The 19,142-nt window shown below is 43.8% G+C and overlaps 1 protein-coding gene across 2 annotated transcripts in view; it reads right to left on the reverse strand.

Annotated features, from left to right (window-relative positions):
• The window catches only part of nbeaa (neurobeachin a), a 92,563-nt gene extending 75,868 nt beyond the window's left edge, over positions 1–16,695 (reverse strand). For both annotated transcript variants that reach the window (XM_041951652.1, XM_041951653.1), the window contains exon 1: positions 16,381–16,695. In XM_041951652.1, coding sequence (XP_041807586.1) covers positions 16,381–16,695 — 315 coding nt within the window. The remainder of the gene's footprint in view (positions 1–16,380) is intronic.
• Positions 16,696–19,142: the final 2,447 nt, after the last annotated feature.

Below are 19,142 nucleotides of genomic sequence, written 5' to 3' on the forward strand. Positions count from 1 at the left end.
TTGAAGGACAGACAGAACAACTTATTAGCTTTTACTGGTGAGCTAGATATGGAATTTCAGCCCATGAAAAGCAATTTATTTACATTTTGTTAACCATGACAGGGTTGGAGATCTGAATTTAAATTCTATGTATATTCCCTGCAAAAGAAACAATTTGCCGTATCAATTTAATGTCAGGAAGTATGTGCTTGAGACTAACAGCATTGGAGAGCTGCTAAGAGTCATGCCTCCCAGCTAAAATAATAATCCACTGCATTTTCTCATGAATAAATTTACATTCTTCTTTATAGAACACAAAACCAATTCAAGATAAAGTTTTTTTTTTTTAAGTTGAGTGTTTGTACTTCATCAAGTGTCATCCAGTAAAAGTTGGATCCTTCCAAAGAAAGAAGACAATCAGAAGTACACAGGATTAAATAGAATAAGTACACAAAGCATGGGACACCTGGGCATCAGCAGTGACAGCCACTATCAGATAACGCAAAAACCTGCAGAGGGTCAAACTTCACATACTGGAAATCAAAGCCCTCCGTCACAGAAACGCCTCGGCCTTACCAGACCAGAAACCGTTACGAGGTATGTGTTAAAACCTCGAGACTTTTGCGTTGACAGAAAAGGAACAAAGGCGACTTCTCTCACCACGGGACAAAGGGGTCAAGAGGAGAGTGGAACAAGAGGAAAAAAACATGTAAAGGGCAGAGAGTGAGAGAAGAACAGGAAAGAGAGGAGAGGAAAACTAAGAGGCCGGGAGAAAAATAGCATCAAAGAGAGGTGGTGATTGAGAGGGCGCCAGTGAAAGGACAGCATGAAACAAATGAGACTTGTTCTTGAATTCTACCAGACACAGACAGAGCAGAGAGAGGCTGAATGGCGAGGTGTAGGACTATTCTGTTGAGGATAAGAAGCAACGCAATTTTCTCTCTCTTTTCATTTTTTGCTCAAGACAGGCGGTAAGGAGGACATCCTTGTGTGTTGTGTCACGGGAGCCTCGGAAAAGGAAGGACTCGAGGCTCTGGGATTTGGTACTTTAAGGAGGCCTTCGCGCCTCGTCTCCTGACTCAACTCAAACGGGCTTGTTTCAAAGAATCTGACAGGACGTGAAGTCCTACAGGGCATCCTGCACGCTGCTTACATCTCACGGGGCTTATCAGAGATGAAAATAGAGGCGAGAGACGGTAACCGATAGACACATGTCACTATGACCTCTTTCTTCTTCCTGTGCACCTATAAGGAGTGATGAGAGCAACAACAATGTACTATATTAACTGTCTGGTCTAACAAGTGTGTGTTAATGGATCAATATGTTTTATTTTTGTTCATCAATGACAACTACCTTTTCAGGTGTGTGTGTGTGTGTGTGTGTGTGTGTGTGTGTGTCTGCCTGTGAGATGAGGCAGGTGTAGTCTAGCTGATGCTAAGTTCAAAGGTCAGCAGATAAGCCCTGCAGACCTGAATCAGGCCAGGCTGGTGGCAATTCGCGATCGCTAATCTGTTTGTTTGGTTTGGTGGAGTGTATGTGCCGCAGTAGATAGGATGTGTGTAAGTACTCACACATGCACACACACACACACACACACACAATTGTGTATGCGTTCACCATCGGCTGAAACAATGGAGAGTACTGTTCCATTGAGCCACAGCTGATGGAGGATAAGAGAGTTTCAGTAATCCATCATCATAAGACAGAGTCGGGAATGACACACGCACGTGCGCACACGCGCGCGCGCACACACACACACACATACAGAGTATGGTTGGAAGGGCGTACTGTATGTTGTTGTGCACAAAGACCACACACACTGTACACACAAGATAATCATAAGTCAAGTTAGACAAACAGATAATGTGATTCTGAGCAGAGGAAACACAAAGAAACCCAGAATGCTGAACTCGCCTCTCGACATATTATTAGATTAAACGCTTTGGTCCAAAGACTCAGCACCAGCTGTTTCTCTGTCCAGGTGTTTCTACGGGCCTGTCAGCGCATCAGCTTTGCTTCAGACTTGTCCTCCGTGCTGGACAGTGGTGAAGACGAGCGTGTTTGAAGCTCGTGTTGTTTGAAGTAGAGCAGACACAGCAGTAACAGTGTAGCGGTTGTCAGAGGCGCGTGCTTTGGAAATAAAAAAAACCTTGAAAGGGAAGCATTTGAAGTTTGCATTTGCAGTGATCAACTACGATTCAAATTTTCTGCATATTTTGACCGATGCTCCATTTTTACATAAACCATATTCTTCACATCAGCTCCTTCTGTTTTTACACTGGGAGATTTGCCTTATTTGCATGGCCTTGGGGGACTGTATCTCCCAGCTTCCATTACGACGGAAGAAATTTACAAACAGCGCCATCATCCTGGAGGATATTTTCATGGATACTAATGGAAAACTAATAGATAGGAGTAGGCTAAGCATGACTTTCAAACTTAGCTGGAACTGCAATGAAGTATAAAACTATGAATGAAGTTAAGTTTCACATGCTTCACAACCACAACAAATATCTATTGTTCATAAGGCAGATGAGATACTTAAAAGCAGACTACTGATCGTTGGGGCAGAGGCAGTGAAGTCATCAAAGTTAAGTCAGCTGGGTATCAGTGGCCAACTCCAGTTGCCATCTAATTCCATTAAATCATATAAAACCTCCACATAACACAAATGAATACAATAGCGTTATATTAAAATGTACAAACACACACATTAAGTGTATTCTCCAGATACTACTGCTCGGATGAAGATGTCAAATGTCAAATTCACTCACAAGAAAAAAACAATTCCTATCAAAAGGTCATATCAACACAAAATCCATTCTCAAATATCACAGCCCATTGCCAGAATGTGCTCACAGCCTTGAGAGCTCACACTCTTCTTCGAGAAGGCCAAACACTTGGAAAAGAAAATAAACATTTGGTTTCAAAAGGATTGCAAGATTAAGATTTAAAGAAAAAATAAAATACATCCAGTGCTTTTAAAAGTCTAAAATAATATCAGGAGGAGATATTATTTTAGAGGGATGGGGTAGGAGGGCTAGTGCGTCAATTCTAAAAAACAAATACAGACGATTCATAAATCATAAATATTAACTTTGGAGACAAAGAAAAAAATCTCAGTGCAAATCCAGTCCCTTAGGCAGAGAACACAACGTCTAAAGCCACTGGTACGAAGATGGAAAATGTGTCAAACACTGATTTAGCTCATCGTGTAACTGAGAATTAACTAAAATTTCAACGACCTTTAGCGTAACATGAACAAATGCAGACTCTAAGCAAGACCCTTTCGGATCTATACATTAGCTTGATTATAATCATGCTTCTCTGCATTCAAATTCTGTATTCCAAGCTAATCGTTTCCCTGAAACCGGAGCCTGATTGTAGCAGGGGGCAGGGTGAGGGTCGAGCAGTGTGGTGGATGGAGCGGGTGGGTGATATTGAGTCACCAATGCCAGGTCTTGGCTGCGAAACCTCTCCCTCCACCTCCATCTACCAGCGCTACACCGAGTGTGAAAGCACTCACAGGAGGGGTGGAGCGGAGCCTGGCACGGTGCTACAGTGCATCAATCCTGCCTGGTAGTGGAATGATACCAGTACAGAAAACTTCACTGGCAGGGGTCAAATCAATATCTGTTCTGTGACGCTCACAATCACCTAAAACATACGGGAACAATATTATTTCATTATTCAATTACCTCCCTCCTAATAATTTTAACATCATTCAAACATTGTTTTGATGCCTGCATAAAAAAAAAGTTATGTAATGCAATGGCCTGATTGCTTTCGTACAACGTTTCGTATTAGTTTTCCAAATTAAAGGAAAGGAAAAAGAAAACAATTTAACCCACAGGTATGAATTTGCATTAGCATGCTAGCATTGTGAATGGTAGCATTGCACTTCGTCCACCTTCATGCTCTTATTCCACCTTCACCTCCACCTGCACCTTATGTGTACTTAACATTTAAGTACACACACTTTTACCTAAATTGTCAGGTTCACTCATACACATTTTAGTATATTCTCAGCTGTCTTGGTATATTTTATTATTCTTGGTATATTTTATTGCTTTAGTATTTTTATTGTCTTAGTATATTTTTATTTCTGGTATATTTTTTATTGCATTCACACATAAATTTACTGCATGTTAGTTTATTTTATTCTAATATCTTTATTTTATTTTATTATCTTTCTTATCTTTCTTATTATCTTGTTTTTAACATGGGGGTTGCAGTGCAAATTTCGTTGACATGTCCATGCTCATTGACAAAAAAGGCAATCTTGAATCTTGTCATTGTGAGCATGCTAGCATTCATTTCAAAAGCACCGCTGTGCCAATGCGCAGCTCCACCAGACTGTAGACTCTTAGCCTCGTTGATATTCAAACAGCGCAGCTTTCTTCCCTTGCATGATGCAATCAAGTGCTTTACTGGCTGCCACCAGCACTGCTCTGCATGCTGTGGTGGATCTGGAGTGCTTCTCTAACATTGTGCCGGAGACATTTTCCTTACTTAGCAAGAGATGAAAGTGTAGCGACTTGTGAGCACGTTTGTTTTTCCTGCCTCTGGTAAGTAGCTGGCTCTCGTCTCACCAAGCAGTCACTGTGGATGTTTGTGACAGTTGTGGTTACTGGATGAAAGACAATGCAAGACCCTACAATGCACAAACACTATGTGCAATTTCATACGGCACCAAACAGAGGCACAAAATGCTTTAATTTTAGTTGCCGGCACTCCTGAATGACAGTCAGCTCTCATACAGATTGTTATTGTTGAATAAAGTCTCAGTAGATCAGGATGCTGGTCTTATTTCCCTTGCTGACATGGACCAGAGTACACATACCTGACTTTATTGCATGTGCTAAAACCAATGCTGCTGCAGCGCTAGCCAGGCTGCATCACATCCACAGAAAAGGAACACAATAAAGGAGCATATCGTGCCACTTCTAGGTCTGTTTAACTAGTTCTCTTCGGAGTGTACAGAATATTACCAATGCCTTTTTCTCTGATCAAACTGTGCCGTCTTATGAAAAATCCCATTCTGAAAGCTTGAAAATCCTTGTTTAACCCTCCCCTTCATCTGCAGTTCTCTGTCATTACTGAAGTGGATTTATTAGATGAAATCCTTCAGGGATCGCAGCTCTCATCTGCATTCACAAGTTAAAGTCTGTTTCATGGGGAGAACATGCAGGCCTGATCGTTCAGTGCAGAATGCAGATGGAAGTAATAAAAAGTTAAAGTAGAAAATGTTTTGGTTTGATAGCGAGTGTAGAGCTACTAACCGGGCTAATGTAGTACCCTGTTTTTCATGCTGCAGGGGGTGTATCGGCATAGCAGGGAGATCTAAGTCTAAGGTATACATCAGGAGTAGCTCTTGAATACTGAAGTTACACTCACACACAGATACACAACAAAGTTTGCTATAATCAACCTTCGGCCACTGCAGCATGCAGCATGATGAATAGTTGCACAGTTAGCTATACTTCACAGTAAAGCAGATGTATTCGTGTGTGTGTGTGTGTGTGTGTGTGTGTGTGAGGAGCCAAGGGAGAAAGGCGAAGTAGGCCAGCATGAATATAAAATCACCCCTGCCAGGCAATGATGTGGGCTACAAGAAGGAAGGGAGCAGTATGTGTGTTGCTGTTTTGTGTGAGTGTGTGTGTGTGTGTGTGTACACGCGTGTGTTGGTGTGTATGTGCGCGCTGCCAGAGAAAATGTGCAGATGAAGGTGTGGGAGACTAAAGCAAAGGGTTTGGAACGCTCATTTATCAACTCTCTGGGATGTTGGTGGCACACGCTCACCAGCGCACAAACACCAGGTAATTCAAACAAAGCAGCTTGCTCTAATGTGAAGATTAGTGCATTGTAGGGGTGCCAGACTGAAACACATACACACACACACACACACACACACACACACACACACACAGCACAAAAAACATGTTTCAACAGTGTTTTGATCCAAATGTGCTGCATGAAGATTTTATAGAAATGACACCCACAACCCCCGCCCGCCGCCCAGATGCACACATTTTAGGAGGAAAAAAAAAAACACAAAAGAGCCAGACACAATAGCATGAACCCGCCAGACACAATAGTGTAGAAACAAGGAGCATAGAGGAAGAAAACCAGAAGCATTCACATCAAGCTTCCTGTAGCTTTTATACGAATATTAGTACTAGAATTCCTAATTTATTACAACAGGCAAAATAACAGTAAATTAATCACAGAACACTTTGATGACATTTATAGTTTTAGTTATTTATTGAGTAAAAATAACTCAGACCAGCTGGTTACACTTTCAAAAATGCAAACAGAAGCTGGTTAGTTTTTGTTTTATATCATTAAATAGCATGATAGACGAGTACTGAGTATTCAGGAAAAAGCAATTACTTTGGCCTCTAGCCACATTTCCCTTTTATTTCTTTCTACATTTTCTTGGGTGAATAACTAATAGGGCTCAATACTTTAAGGTTTGTGTTTCAAAGAACAATCTAGGAATGTATCCTAATTCATTTTGGATATATAAGCCCGGGAGAACTGGGACAAAAAACATTAATATTAAAAAGGTCCAGGTGAAAATGACTTGCAGGTGAAATGTCCTGTTTCATCATTTATATATATTTCTTTTATGACAGGATTGCTGATTCATCTGCAGCATGATTGAAAACTCTTTGAACCCTGTGTGTTTCTTCACTTTCTATTAGCGGAAGTATCTTCTGATCAGTCCTCATCACAAAAGGGGCATAACTGTGTCACCTTGCAGAAGGCTGGATCAGTTGAAACTTGCAAAACATGAAGGTATTTTTTAGCGCAAATTGATAAAACCTAATGCAATAAGTTTAAGTATTACAAGTTTAATTAAAATAATTCAGACTGATAATGATATCCCTGTCATTGAAAATAAAAGCCCAATATAGCGAGCAGGGGTGTGAGTGTTCAGTTTAGCAGTGATTACATTTATAGTTCAGGAGTTGTCAATAAGCACACGCTTTGCATGTGAAATTCATGTTTAATTCATAATACCATGCAGCAGATCGCTGCAATGTATTCATAATAGATTTGTCAGGTCTGGTGATGATTTCTGCGTCAATGCAAACTGAATTGCTACAGCACAATTAGAGAAGACCTAACAATAAATATGAAAATACAATCCATTATATTCATTATATTCTTCCATTAGTGCGTCAGAAAAATCACTGCTGCTACTGTATTACTCAGTTCTTTGATTCATTTCTGTCGCTTTCCTCAGAAATGGCAAATAAGAAAGAATAAATAAATAAATCAGTTAGTAAAATATTTAATAATCCCTCCTCATCTCCGTTCCCTCCACACAGCTTCTCCTTTCCTCAAAGAGTTCCTTCTGCCATCTCCCTCCACCCTCTCCAACTCTGCATGTCCACTTCAGAAAAAAGTATAGCTGCAGTAGGTAAGAAGAGGTGGCTGAGATATGTCGAGCACCAAATACTCTCCCTCTGGCCTTTCTTAGCTCGGAGAGTGGCAAAGATGAGTGGAAAGAGACAGCGAGGAGGGAAAAGGAACCAGAGAGGAATGGCGCCGCAGACAGCTCCATTACCTCCTCACAATAGGGATCATCCACATTCATCCACCAGCCGCTTCACCCAACCAGGGAGTCAGGGGAGCGAGGGGCAAGATTACACCCGAGGGTTAGTGAGATGGATGTGCTTAGAGCAGATAAAGAATGGAGAGATAGAGGAGGCGACAGAGAAGTAACAAAAGGTGTCGTTAAGCAAGGAAGGGACGTTTTTTTTTTTCCATGTTCTCCCCATTCCCAAAAGGTGCCCTCACCCAAAATCTGACATGGTTTATCCTCTGCAAAATCCCGGCATCTGGAAATAGCAGCCAAGGAGGGATGAGGAGGAATTTAGAGAAGTGGAGCAGAATTGAGGCACTCGAAGACACAAGGAGGTGAACGGTTTAGCCTGGATGCTTAACTCCTAACACTTCCACACACACACACAGCAGACCGGTAAGAATTAAACACAAGCCGCGTTATAATTATATGTAAGAAACCATAATGAAAGCAGGAGGAATCAGCATTGTACCGTGAAAAGATTCATTTGGCTCCGAAGCAGATCATTATGGAGATGCTTTCTAGTAAAGCGGATTTGGGAGCGACGGTTCACCGTTTAAGCGGCAACTTAAGATTTAGATTTTCAATGGGTTATTTTTCTTTGCCCAGATATTTGTGGAAATGGTTTCTGTTTGTCCAGCGTGCCTCGCTTTCACAGAGGAACGCTAACCACGCTAACAAGCCAGTGGAGGCTAATCCCACGATGTGACAAGTGACCGATGATGAAAAATGGCCAATTAAAACTCTCAAATGTCGAGGTGTCTCTAACAAGCTCTGTGCTTTATACAAGGAGTGTGCAGGCTCTCCCGCGTACTGAGGTCCGTGGCACCCCGACTGCGTTTCACTCCTCTGACTCCAGGTGCAGAGAGGAGGGGAGAGCGGTGATACACACACAGCGTGATGAGGCTCCACAGGGGGGCCGGAACTCATCAGACCCCCGCAGAACGCCGTACAGCTGGACCTACGTTACACCCAAGAAGAAAAGAGCACCTGAAGGACAATCACACTTTTCAATTTTCTCCTCTGAAACTTCCTGAATCCTCCTCCTCATCTTTCTCCCTGTGTCACTACTGCTCCAGTAAATCTGAGCATCCTCCATGTTTAATCTCCTCCACCTCTCTCTCTCTCTCTCATGATCTCTGTCTCTCTCCGGCTCACACAGGGGTCAAGACAGCCCAGCTGCGTGATAGATCGCAAAGTCATTCATGACCTTGCAGTGGAAGCCACACCCTCCGTCCCCCACCTCTTCGACAGCACGTATGCATGTGTGCATATACTGTGTGTGTGTGTGTGAGAGAGAGAGAGACGGGGGAGAACAGGCGTAGAGTGTGTTCATGCAGTTAAAATGGCAGGTCAGCCAATCTGAAAACATTTCGACTTGTTTTTTTTGGTTCCTTGTTGTCACCGTTAGCTAATGTTGCTCACTGGCTGTAGCCCAGAGGCACAAACTGACCAGGCTTCTCTGCAGTATTACAGCAGCTCATCTTTTCCAAAACTACACTGCAGACAGCAAAATCTGAGTAAGCTGAAAATACCTTCAATCAAGGCGACATAGGCTTGTTTTATATTCTTCTGACTGTTAACCAGGCAGTTTGCATGTTAGACCACTTCACTTGTTTCAAGCATTTTTATACTTAATTATCTTAAGAAGATAACAGATTATATTACTGGTTTTGAGTATCATAATGCTTGAAACTAGAATTTCCAGATTTATAAGGCTGTTTGAAGTATAAAACTACTTCGTCAAAGTCAGAGTTTCCAGACAAATGTGCTTGTTTTCAGTTTGGCTGCACTTCTTTTAAGATGACTGTGGCTTCTTTGAGACTAGATAATTCTACTTGTTCTGATTTTTTGGAAGCGTACCCCCCAACATCATCTCGCAGAGGACGGCAAAACGCTTGGTGAAGACAAAATGTGCATCCTCCTTCTGAGTCATTTTTGTGTGGAAATTTCAGGGATTTCACCAGACGCTCTTCTTCTCTTTGCTGCAGCATTAGCCTGAGGCCAATGTTCCCTCCCCTTCACGAAGACAGGATACAGCAGCAGTTCTGCTACAGAAATGAATTCAGAATTCAGGTAAAATACAACTAATTAGTGATTTAGGGTTGAAACGATTAGGCGACAAACATAATCGGCAACTATTTTTTGATTGTTTCAGCCATTTTTCATGCGGAAATGCCAAAAATTTCCAGTTTCAGCTGCTCAGATGCTGCTGCTCAGATATTTGCTGCTATTATTTCTCTAAGATGACAGTAAACTGAAATTATTTGGGTTTCAGCATGTTGGTTTGACAAAACAAGATGTCTGAAGATGTTGCATTAGACTTGAGGAAATTGTGATGGGTATTTGTACAATTTCTGCTTTTTATGAACTAAATGATTATTGAAACAATAGTTGGCAGATAAATCAAAAATGAAAATAACTGCACCTTAATTACATATTTTTTCTGACTTTGTTTAGGCTGTTTTATTTGTTGCTTTTCCAACTGAATGGAGGTTACACAAGAACTGCTATTAGGCTATCATTGTGCACACAGTAAAAAGCAGGTACATATACCATTTGAACATAAAATATCACTATAATAGTAGTATGGACACAATATACACAGTATAGTACAAATGACACCACTGCTGAGCTCATTGGCAGCCTCGACCGGCCTCTACACTACACAGTGCACAGTCAACTCCTGAATCAGATTTCACGTGAATTCAGTTGACTCACTCTACGGAAAATCAAACACTGTCTGGACAGAAAACCAGGAAGACAGCCCCTGCAGGATGGAAAGCGAAGCAAGCACAGAATAGACCGTGCAACATCCTCTTTACGTTATGGCCGTTATCGGAGAAGTGGTGCTAGTTTAAGAAACACTGATGGCAGAGCTTGTGTGACATAGAGCCTGTCATCCTGACCCGTGGCCTCATTAGTTGATGGCAATAACACATAGCCACTGCCACAACATAGTGATGCTGTATATAGGACCATTAATTGTGCACTACAGTACAGAAACTGACTCATAACTGGAACACCTAAAGACAATGTTATAAAACTACTAGCGTCTGCTGTATTTATTCCTAAATCCATCAAAGATCGTTTTCTACACTCACCGGCGAGAGATTTTTTGTTATGAGATTCATCCACGTGGCCGTGCGAGCACACGATGACGCATTGTTATTCCCACGCTTGGCCGTGCACGCAGAGCACAGTGCTGCAGGGAAACAGTTAGCCTCTGCCCTGAGTGTGCAGCCACAGGGCACACTTGGAAAACAGTTCAATTAAACCGAATTTTTGTGCCACCATCTCAAACCCCCTCAGGGAAAAATAGCATGTCACATAATGTGTTTCGAAACCGGGTGACCTATTCCTTCAGAAACTTGTGCAGTATACATCAGCACAAAGATGTCACTGCACTCCGGACAGAGGGTCAAGCAGTGTAAACACATGACAAAACAGAGAAAGCTCTCTTTTCCAATGCTGTCTTCATTTTTACTTCACTTATTCCCTTCACTTTTTTCGTTTGGTTGTTTATCCTTCAGAAAAGAGAAACGATGGGTTGCCTCTGTGCAAACCAGTGTGCAACTGCGTGCCTGAATTTGTGGCTGAATGTCAACATATGACCATCTGAGTGAGCGCGTGTGCATTTTTGGGGGGATTTTTTGTGTGTGTTTGTGTGTGTGTGCCGGACTCGTGTTGTGCTGACTCTGACTCTGCTGGCTCCGGACTCGCTATCAGGTGACCTTGGTGATTGTGGAGTGTGTGGACAAGAATAATGAGACGTTTGCTAACAGAGACTCAGTGGGACCTCTAAAGGGGCTCAGGAGGGGATTGACACTGCCAGAAGATATTGCAGCCGACCGAGGAGGAAGGTGAGCGAGAGAATGAAAAGCAAAGAAAAGGCACAGAGACCGAGCGCGAGCAAGAGTGTCACCGATCTTTTTCTTTGCTGTTTTGATCCCAAAAAAAACCCGTTACAAATAAAGCTGTCTATAAATAAGCATAGCTGCTGCTGTACTCAGGCAAAACTGACAGTACCGCCTGCAGATGTATTTGAAATATACCTCTCAATATTTCAAATAAAGAATAAATATGAAGGTACAGTTCGTATAGCTAGATCACATGTCAAACCCTCTCCCTTCTGTCAACACACATTCCTCCTCACCTGGCTCCCTCTGATATCTAGAATCACCACGCGTCAAAGCAAACAACCACAGCCTGGTGGAGGCGGCTGACCATCAAAAAGAAAAATTGGAGGTTACAGTGACGGAAAAGAAAGCAATGTCCTCTAAAGGGGTGACTCGAGAAGGAAATGGGTCCATCAACACACCAAAAGAATCCGTCCTGTCGAGTGTCATCAATAATAGAGGTCCCCAACCTTTTTGGCTTATGACCACACACAAACCCCTTAGACATATCTCACAACCCCTACATCAAGGCTCGACATGAAGCAATCTAAAATTACCATCTCACCTTTGTTTGCCTCCACCAGTTGCAGTTTGCATGCATGTCTGTCCGGACTCATATAATGTGTGTAGTGAAGACTCCGAAGGGATCTGATAAAAGGTATTCTAGTAAGTGGTTTTTTTGGTGAAATGGAAGTCGCAATAAAGTACAGAGGACTGATTGAGAGATTCATCACATGGTGCTATGACAATCACCTGAAGCTCAACAGCAGCAGAACCAGTGAGCTTGTTGTGGACTCCCTGCTGTATGTCTGCTAGTGTGTACGTTCACTGACCAAAAGAAGAAATGCAATCAGCACAGTTCCAAGGTGGACACCCGAGATTAGTGTCACCAATTCAGTATCTGACCAAATGTGAAATATGGTCACAATCTCCCTTTCTGTTCCTGAGTGATGGTGCTGGATAATGGCCAGAGGAGGTTTTTGCAGAACATTATGATGTCACAGTGAAGGTGACCTTTGACCTTTTGGATATAAGATGTCATCACTTCATCATATTATCCTGTGAGACATCTGTGTGACATTCTGTCAAAATTAGCATATGAATTCTTGATTTATGGCACAAAACATGTATTGTGAGGTCACAGTGACCTTTGACCTTTGACTACCAAATTCTAATCATTTTATCCTTGAGTCCAACTAAATCTTCACACCAAATTTGAAGAAATGTTTCCAAGACGTTCCTGGGATATCACGTTCCCGAGGGACAAACGGACGAACGGATCAACAGCAAACAAACATGAAGTCTCCGGTAGTGTCGCCGGCACAGAAGGATAAAAACTGAGTGAGAGGAGAAACACAACAAGCAGCTTTCACTGTGGACTCTCTGAATGGTCTGATGAGTATGAAAATGATATGAATCATACGCTACAGCCGTCACAGCCACCAGATCTCAACCCAGCTGAACACCTGCTGTAGATTTTGTAGTGACATGCGTTCCACCGCCATCATGAAACCACCAAATGAGAGAATATCTTTGGGAAAATTGCTTTCATCCCTTCCAGCACAGATCCAGCTGGTCTGGAGGCTCATGCCGGCCCAACGCTAAGACACATGATATTGTTTTTTTCCTTTTATTTGTCACCCAGCTGTACATAAACCAGGCTTATTCGCTACAGATCCCACTAACATTTAGCCATACCAGTGTACGCTTTTCTCAGCAATTCTAATTCTAATTCTGTTTAGCTTGCTGTTGCTGTTCTAATAAAAATATTAGCACATAATACGAGACAGATAACCTGATGTGGCAGATGGTTTGTCACACAAAACCATCTGGGAAGTGGTCACTTTCAAAAAATACTTGGCAGGTGATGGGATGAACCATCTGTCTATCACCATCTATCATGGGACATCTTCAGCCGATCAGATCAACAAATCACATGACGTAGCAGGAGAGTGAAACTCTTACTGAAGCCAGTTCGGGGATATTGTCATTAAGAAAATTACTCTTGTAAATAAGCTGCAAGCAATGATAGCACTCTCCAGTTCTGATACATCTGATGCTATACCAGCATCTATGCTAACTACGAACGGCTGTGATGTCGGACATCTAAACCACACCCGCCTCTAGCTGCCGGTACTTCCTCACAGGACACAGAGCATTCGGAACGACTGCGGTTCAGCAGCAAGCACACAACTTGAAGCCTGCATCATGTGATTGCGCGAATCAAGCTGCCTCGCAAGGTAAGAAGAGAGAGAGAGAGAGGCAGACAGACAAAGAGAGAGAGAGAGAGAGAGATGCTGTGGCACAGGACTGTGACAGAGGTCCGGAAGTGGAAAGCAACACCAGGTGGTCGAGCGTCTGGAGGCAGGCAGTCAAAGAGCAGTGTTGCCTTGACAACTGTGATGCCTTGTTGATGGTAATCGCTGAGCACCTCACTGCCAGCAACCCACACTCACACATACACGTTAGTGCGCACTGCATGTACTGTATCTGCACGTTCACTTTTATTCAAAATCACTATTATTGCATTGTGACAAACAATAAGAAACCCAATGTATTCTTGGCTACACGGGCAGCAGTGCTGATAAACCGATTCTGCTCCGCTGTTTGTCACTGTATCAGCGTCGGTGCAGCCAGCACTCCGGCCCAAGTTGATTTTTATTGTCCTCTCTCTCCTTTGCTTCCCTTTATTTCTAGAGACACTACAGTTCATCACTCGCCAAAGGGCCAGCATCACGCCATATAGAGCAGGGAGCATATCTGATCCAGCAGACAAGCCATCTGTTCACCCAAGCCGCAGTGGGATCTGATCAATACGGCCACGGTGGACTGAGAATGTGGCTGCTGTGGTCTCCCACATTGACTGGAATAATGGATCAGCTTTTGGGTCACAGTGGACTCATTGTACTAGCAGCATGACCACTGAGGTTCCTGCCTCCACACCTCTTTGTCTCAACTCTTTTAATTAAGGAGCTGGGCAACAGAATTCCCTAACAGGCTTAGCTATTGGCAGCCTCGCAACCAGAACTGATTGTTCAATTCAGGATTTAGCAAGTAAAGCTTTATATGGCTAACGCATACTGCTGTAATTTGTCAGGGTGTCAGGCCTTTGTGTGTTAATGCATCAGACCAACATACGCAAATAAAGAGTGAGGCCTGAACGCAGGTATTTATGTAAATCAGAGTACATTTCAGTTGAATGCTCTGGTGAGCTTTCACTGATCTGATGTGGACCAATCCAGAGTCCTTTCCTCTTGCGCTGCATCAGCTGGTGATTTCTGAGCACATAGCCACTGCAGCATCCTACCACCTCATCCTCCTCCTCCACTCTCTCTCTTCTCCTCCCCCACCCTCCCTCAACCCCCTCTCCTCCTCCTCCTCCTCCTCCTCTCCACCTGCTTTTAAATGCATGGCGTTGCCCTGCCAAGCCAGTCTATGCAGGCAGCATCCCTCCTCAGCCCCTACAGAGTGAAGGAGGAGGCCGCGGAGCAGGATGGATGGTTATCGGCCTGTGCTGCCAGGTAGGGAGACAAGGTCGGAGTGAGCCGGCAAAGCCCCCCTGCTACGTGTAGAACCAATAATCGATTGGGAGATGAGAGGCGACCTGAATCCGGACCGCTTACCAGTCTAACTGAGAGGAAAATGGTTTAGCCCAGCTGTAGGCTGTCCTGCCCCAAGCATCCACTGAGTAAATAGGCCACTGGCTACATGAAAGCCTGGAATAGTCAACCTCCAGATAGCACAGCACTGAAACCAGGTTAAATTTATGTCAACATTATTCTGCTTATTCCTCAGAAGAAAATGAATAATGACCAGATCCCTCCCCCCAGATTTGTATTTGATGGCAGATATGTAATATCATGCAGCACACGCTATCGTCTGATGCATGGAGGAGGGAAAACAGCCTGGCAGCATCCAACACACACCGTCCTATGTCCTCCTAACGAATTAGTCCTCCGGACCCACGTCTGCTGTACATTTTGCTCATCTGTTTCGTAACGGGAAACACCAGTCATGTCAAAAGCCCCAGCTGGATTAAATCCTGTGTGGGGGGTAGGCCCAGCATCGCCGACACAACCTCCGATGTAGGGGTAAAGATGAAAGGAGGGAGGGGGGGTGGCAACGTATATCTGATCCATAAATAAAATAATCGCTGTTTGAAGCCCAGCAATAGCACTGCCCGCTTCACAGCTACCTATACATCACTCCTCTGCGCACAGGATGCAGGGCCCTGCCTTCAACAATAGGCCGATGCATAATTTTGAGGCATCCTCATGCACACACATATGTCGATGGATAGCATAATGCTAGTCGGCCTTTGTCCGTGTTGGATTGATTTTGTTTCGGTGCTCGACAGACGTGCAAAGCTGCATGATTTCGCTCTTTAGGAAAGCGAATGAATACCGTTTGGCTTCGGTGTTGTGCGCAACACCATCCGCCGTTTGGTATCTACAACCTGCCCTATGCATCACTTCATGGCACATATCGGGGTCAGGAGCAAAAGCCTGCATACACTTTCACCTAATATCCACTACAGTTTGACCGCAAATGTGTTTTCCTTGTTGCGCCGCAAACGGGTCATTTAGTCAACAATGGCCGGTGATTATACCCTCCATGCCTTGGTGGGGTCACATGCTTCATTCAGCTCCTCTCGGCTTTACAATAATACAGCTTCAGCTTATTTATTCCTCATCATACCGCCTCGTGAATGCTGCCTTTTCTCTGCAGAAAAGAAAAAGCCCACATCCATCCTCCGAACAAACAAATGACATCATCTCCTGAAAGCCACACAACCATGGGAGTGAAGCATCGTAAATAAAACATAGCGGGTTAGGTCTGTGTGATTCTGCTGTGCTCTATGGCTGCCTTTCTGTTTTCTAACACTGCTCGATCCTGCTTCCACTCACCAGGTTCAGCACCGTCTCCACGATGTCCCTGTTGCTAACCTCCCCGACCTGGATCAGGCCCACCAGCACTGCGAATTTCATCTGGATATTCCTGATCGGGACAGCGGGGTTGATCACCCCGGCCGGGAGGACCATAGAGCCGGCTGCAGACACCATCCTTTCCCCGGTGGCGCCGGAGCCAGCGCCCGCGGCGACCTGCTGCTGCTGCTGCGGCTGCTGCGCGGAGGAGCCCGGCGGCGGGTGGGAGTCTCGGTCTGTGTCCGCGAGCGAAGAAGCAGAGCCCGGTGGTGCTGAAACCGGCTTCTCGCTCGACATTTCCCCTTGGAAACAGGGAGGAGAGGAGCGGTCGCCGCTGTCTCTCACACCTGCTCTACTAGCTGCGTCTGCTGCCGCACAAAAACCATCCACTGCACAGGAAAACCAAGGGAGAGCGGCGTTTTAAAAATCCTCTGAATTCACCCTAACCTCCCGAAAATGTGTAGGGCTTCATAGGGCTGGCAATAAAGGATGGAGGTCTGACAGAATGGTAGCCTACGCTTCTCTCTCTCTCTCTCTCCCTGTCTCTCTTCGTGTGTCTCTCTCTCTCATTGGCAGGTTGCAGTCAGTGCGGTCGTCGAGAAGAGAACGCCATGTTGACGCCCCCTGTCTGCGGCAGCGCGCTCTAGCCACGCATGCGCACTTGGGACTTTCTAGTAGGGCGCTGAAGCAGAATAACATGGAGCCATTTATGCATGGGTTCATACAGAGCACAGCAGCACCTGAACAACTGTGTGTGTTTTCTTTTGTTTTTGTTTGTGTGTGAGTGTGTGTGTGTGCGTGTTTTTTTATATACATATATAAGATAACTCTGGATTTGTAAATGTGAAATACTGAAGAAGAGCCACTATGGTAATAAATACTGGTGGGCATATTGTGCATGCAGTTCAGGGGCAATTCAGAATGAGTTCGTGCAGTTTAGGGAGTCTGGCTTCCAGACGGAGGCTGTTTATATATTCACAAGCCATCCATCTGTCCCACTTATCGCTGTCCCTTGTTTAATGCAGGTACCTTTGTTTCCTCATTAAGCATTGCACAATTGCTCTCTTGACAGTCATCTCCTCTTGTATGATTTTTCTCACTTCCCCTCGTCTTCACTTTTCACTTTTTGTGCGCACCTTCTCACCACCTCTCTTCTCCAGCCTCCTTGTGCCTTCTGTTTCACAAAGAATCATATTGTTTTTCCCACAGGCCCTGAAGTAGAATATATTACTTTAAACTTATGTTGTATGTCTTTGTATGGCAGGATAAAGGAGGACAGTTTCAGCAAACAAGCCTTCAGGCTGAAGGCCAGGAGCACACATGCACACGCAATATGCATGCTAATGGTTGCTGTATACAGTGGCAGAATGTAGCAAAGTACTGCACTGAAGTACAAATTCAAGGTACTTGAGGTAGGTGCTTAACTTGAGTATTTCCATTTTATGCAGCCCTGCACTTCCACTCCACTATATCTTAGAGGCAAATATCGCTTACTCCACTAATTTATTGACTATGTCATGTTTTGATGCCTTTCCTATCCCATGAAATCCATGCATGTCCAAATTTTGTGATTTTGAAACAAGACTGTTTTTCATGAAAAGCCGACATTTTAGAGATACGTGGTTCTCACAGGACAGCAACAATACAAATATATGATGATCTTCCTGAATATGATGTGGATTAAACCACCCAACAGTATGTGGTATAAATTAGCATAAATCTTGATATAAATGTTAAACATGTACAGCAGTCAGACGAAACAAACACATTAATGCAGCAGTAATATTAATCCACAAACATCATATATAACAGTAAAACACTGACAGGGAGCATTTTTCTGCATAATGAGTACTTCTCCTTTTGATATTTTAAATACATTTAGCTGATAATACTTAACTAAGGTTTTGAATACAGTACTTTTACTGCTGGTATCTGGATCTGAATACTTCCTCCATCACTGGCTGTATACTTAAATATCTGTGTTTACAAGTAGCTTCCATAAATTTAGTCTGGATGATGCTACAATGTCCTGCATGTTCAACTGTGTCTGGATTTATTTTTCCTTTAAATTTTTTGATGCCACGCTCTCATCTGAGTCTCGCTGAGCACTGACACACAGGTCTCATTCACACACACTCACAGTATCCTCTGGTGGCGGCACAGACCCTGGCTACTTGTGCACTACCTGTATGCATACATAAGCCTATTTCACACTCCATGTGTTCTTCCAACAGGCCACATCTGCTGGGTAGGATTTCCATTAGCAAGGTGGCTATAGAGGCTGATTCGTCACTCTGTCTGTGCATGTCTGTTTGTGTGTGTGTGTGTATGTGCCTGTCTGAGTGTATTTTCATAATAGGCGGTGATGGCAGCCATGTCTCGCTCCTCATTTTTCTTGAGATGCTGACCGTTGACAGCTGAACAAGGTGGTGGTGACATGGGAGCGACTGGCTGTGTGTGTTTCACGTTTAGTGCACGTGCATGTGCGCACGTGAGATCGTTAGAGAATTTCACAGATGAGCAGAGGCCATCTTGTTGTGTTTTTTTTTTTCCTGGACCCAATCTTCAGCACAAAGGAAATGAAGGAGACAACCGCACACTCACACACACACACACACACACTGTCAAATGCACACAACGCCTGCATCTGTTACACACTTCCCTCACAGTCAGAGAAGTAATTTTTCAAACTAATGCATGTTATCTTGCTCTTGGATGTGCGCACACTTGGGTTCACACACACA

Source organism: Chelmon rostratus, chromosome 14, assembly GCF_017976325.1.
Source record: "Chelmon rostratus isolate fCheRos1 chromosome 14, fCheRos1.pri, whole genome shotgun sequence".
Lineage (NCBI taxonomy): Eukaryota > Metazoa > Chordata > Actinopteri > Chaetodontiformes > Chaetodontidae > Chelmon > Chelmon rostratus.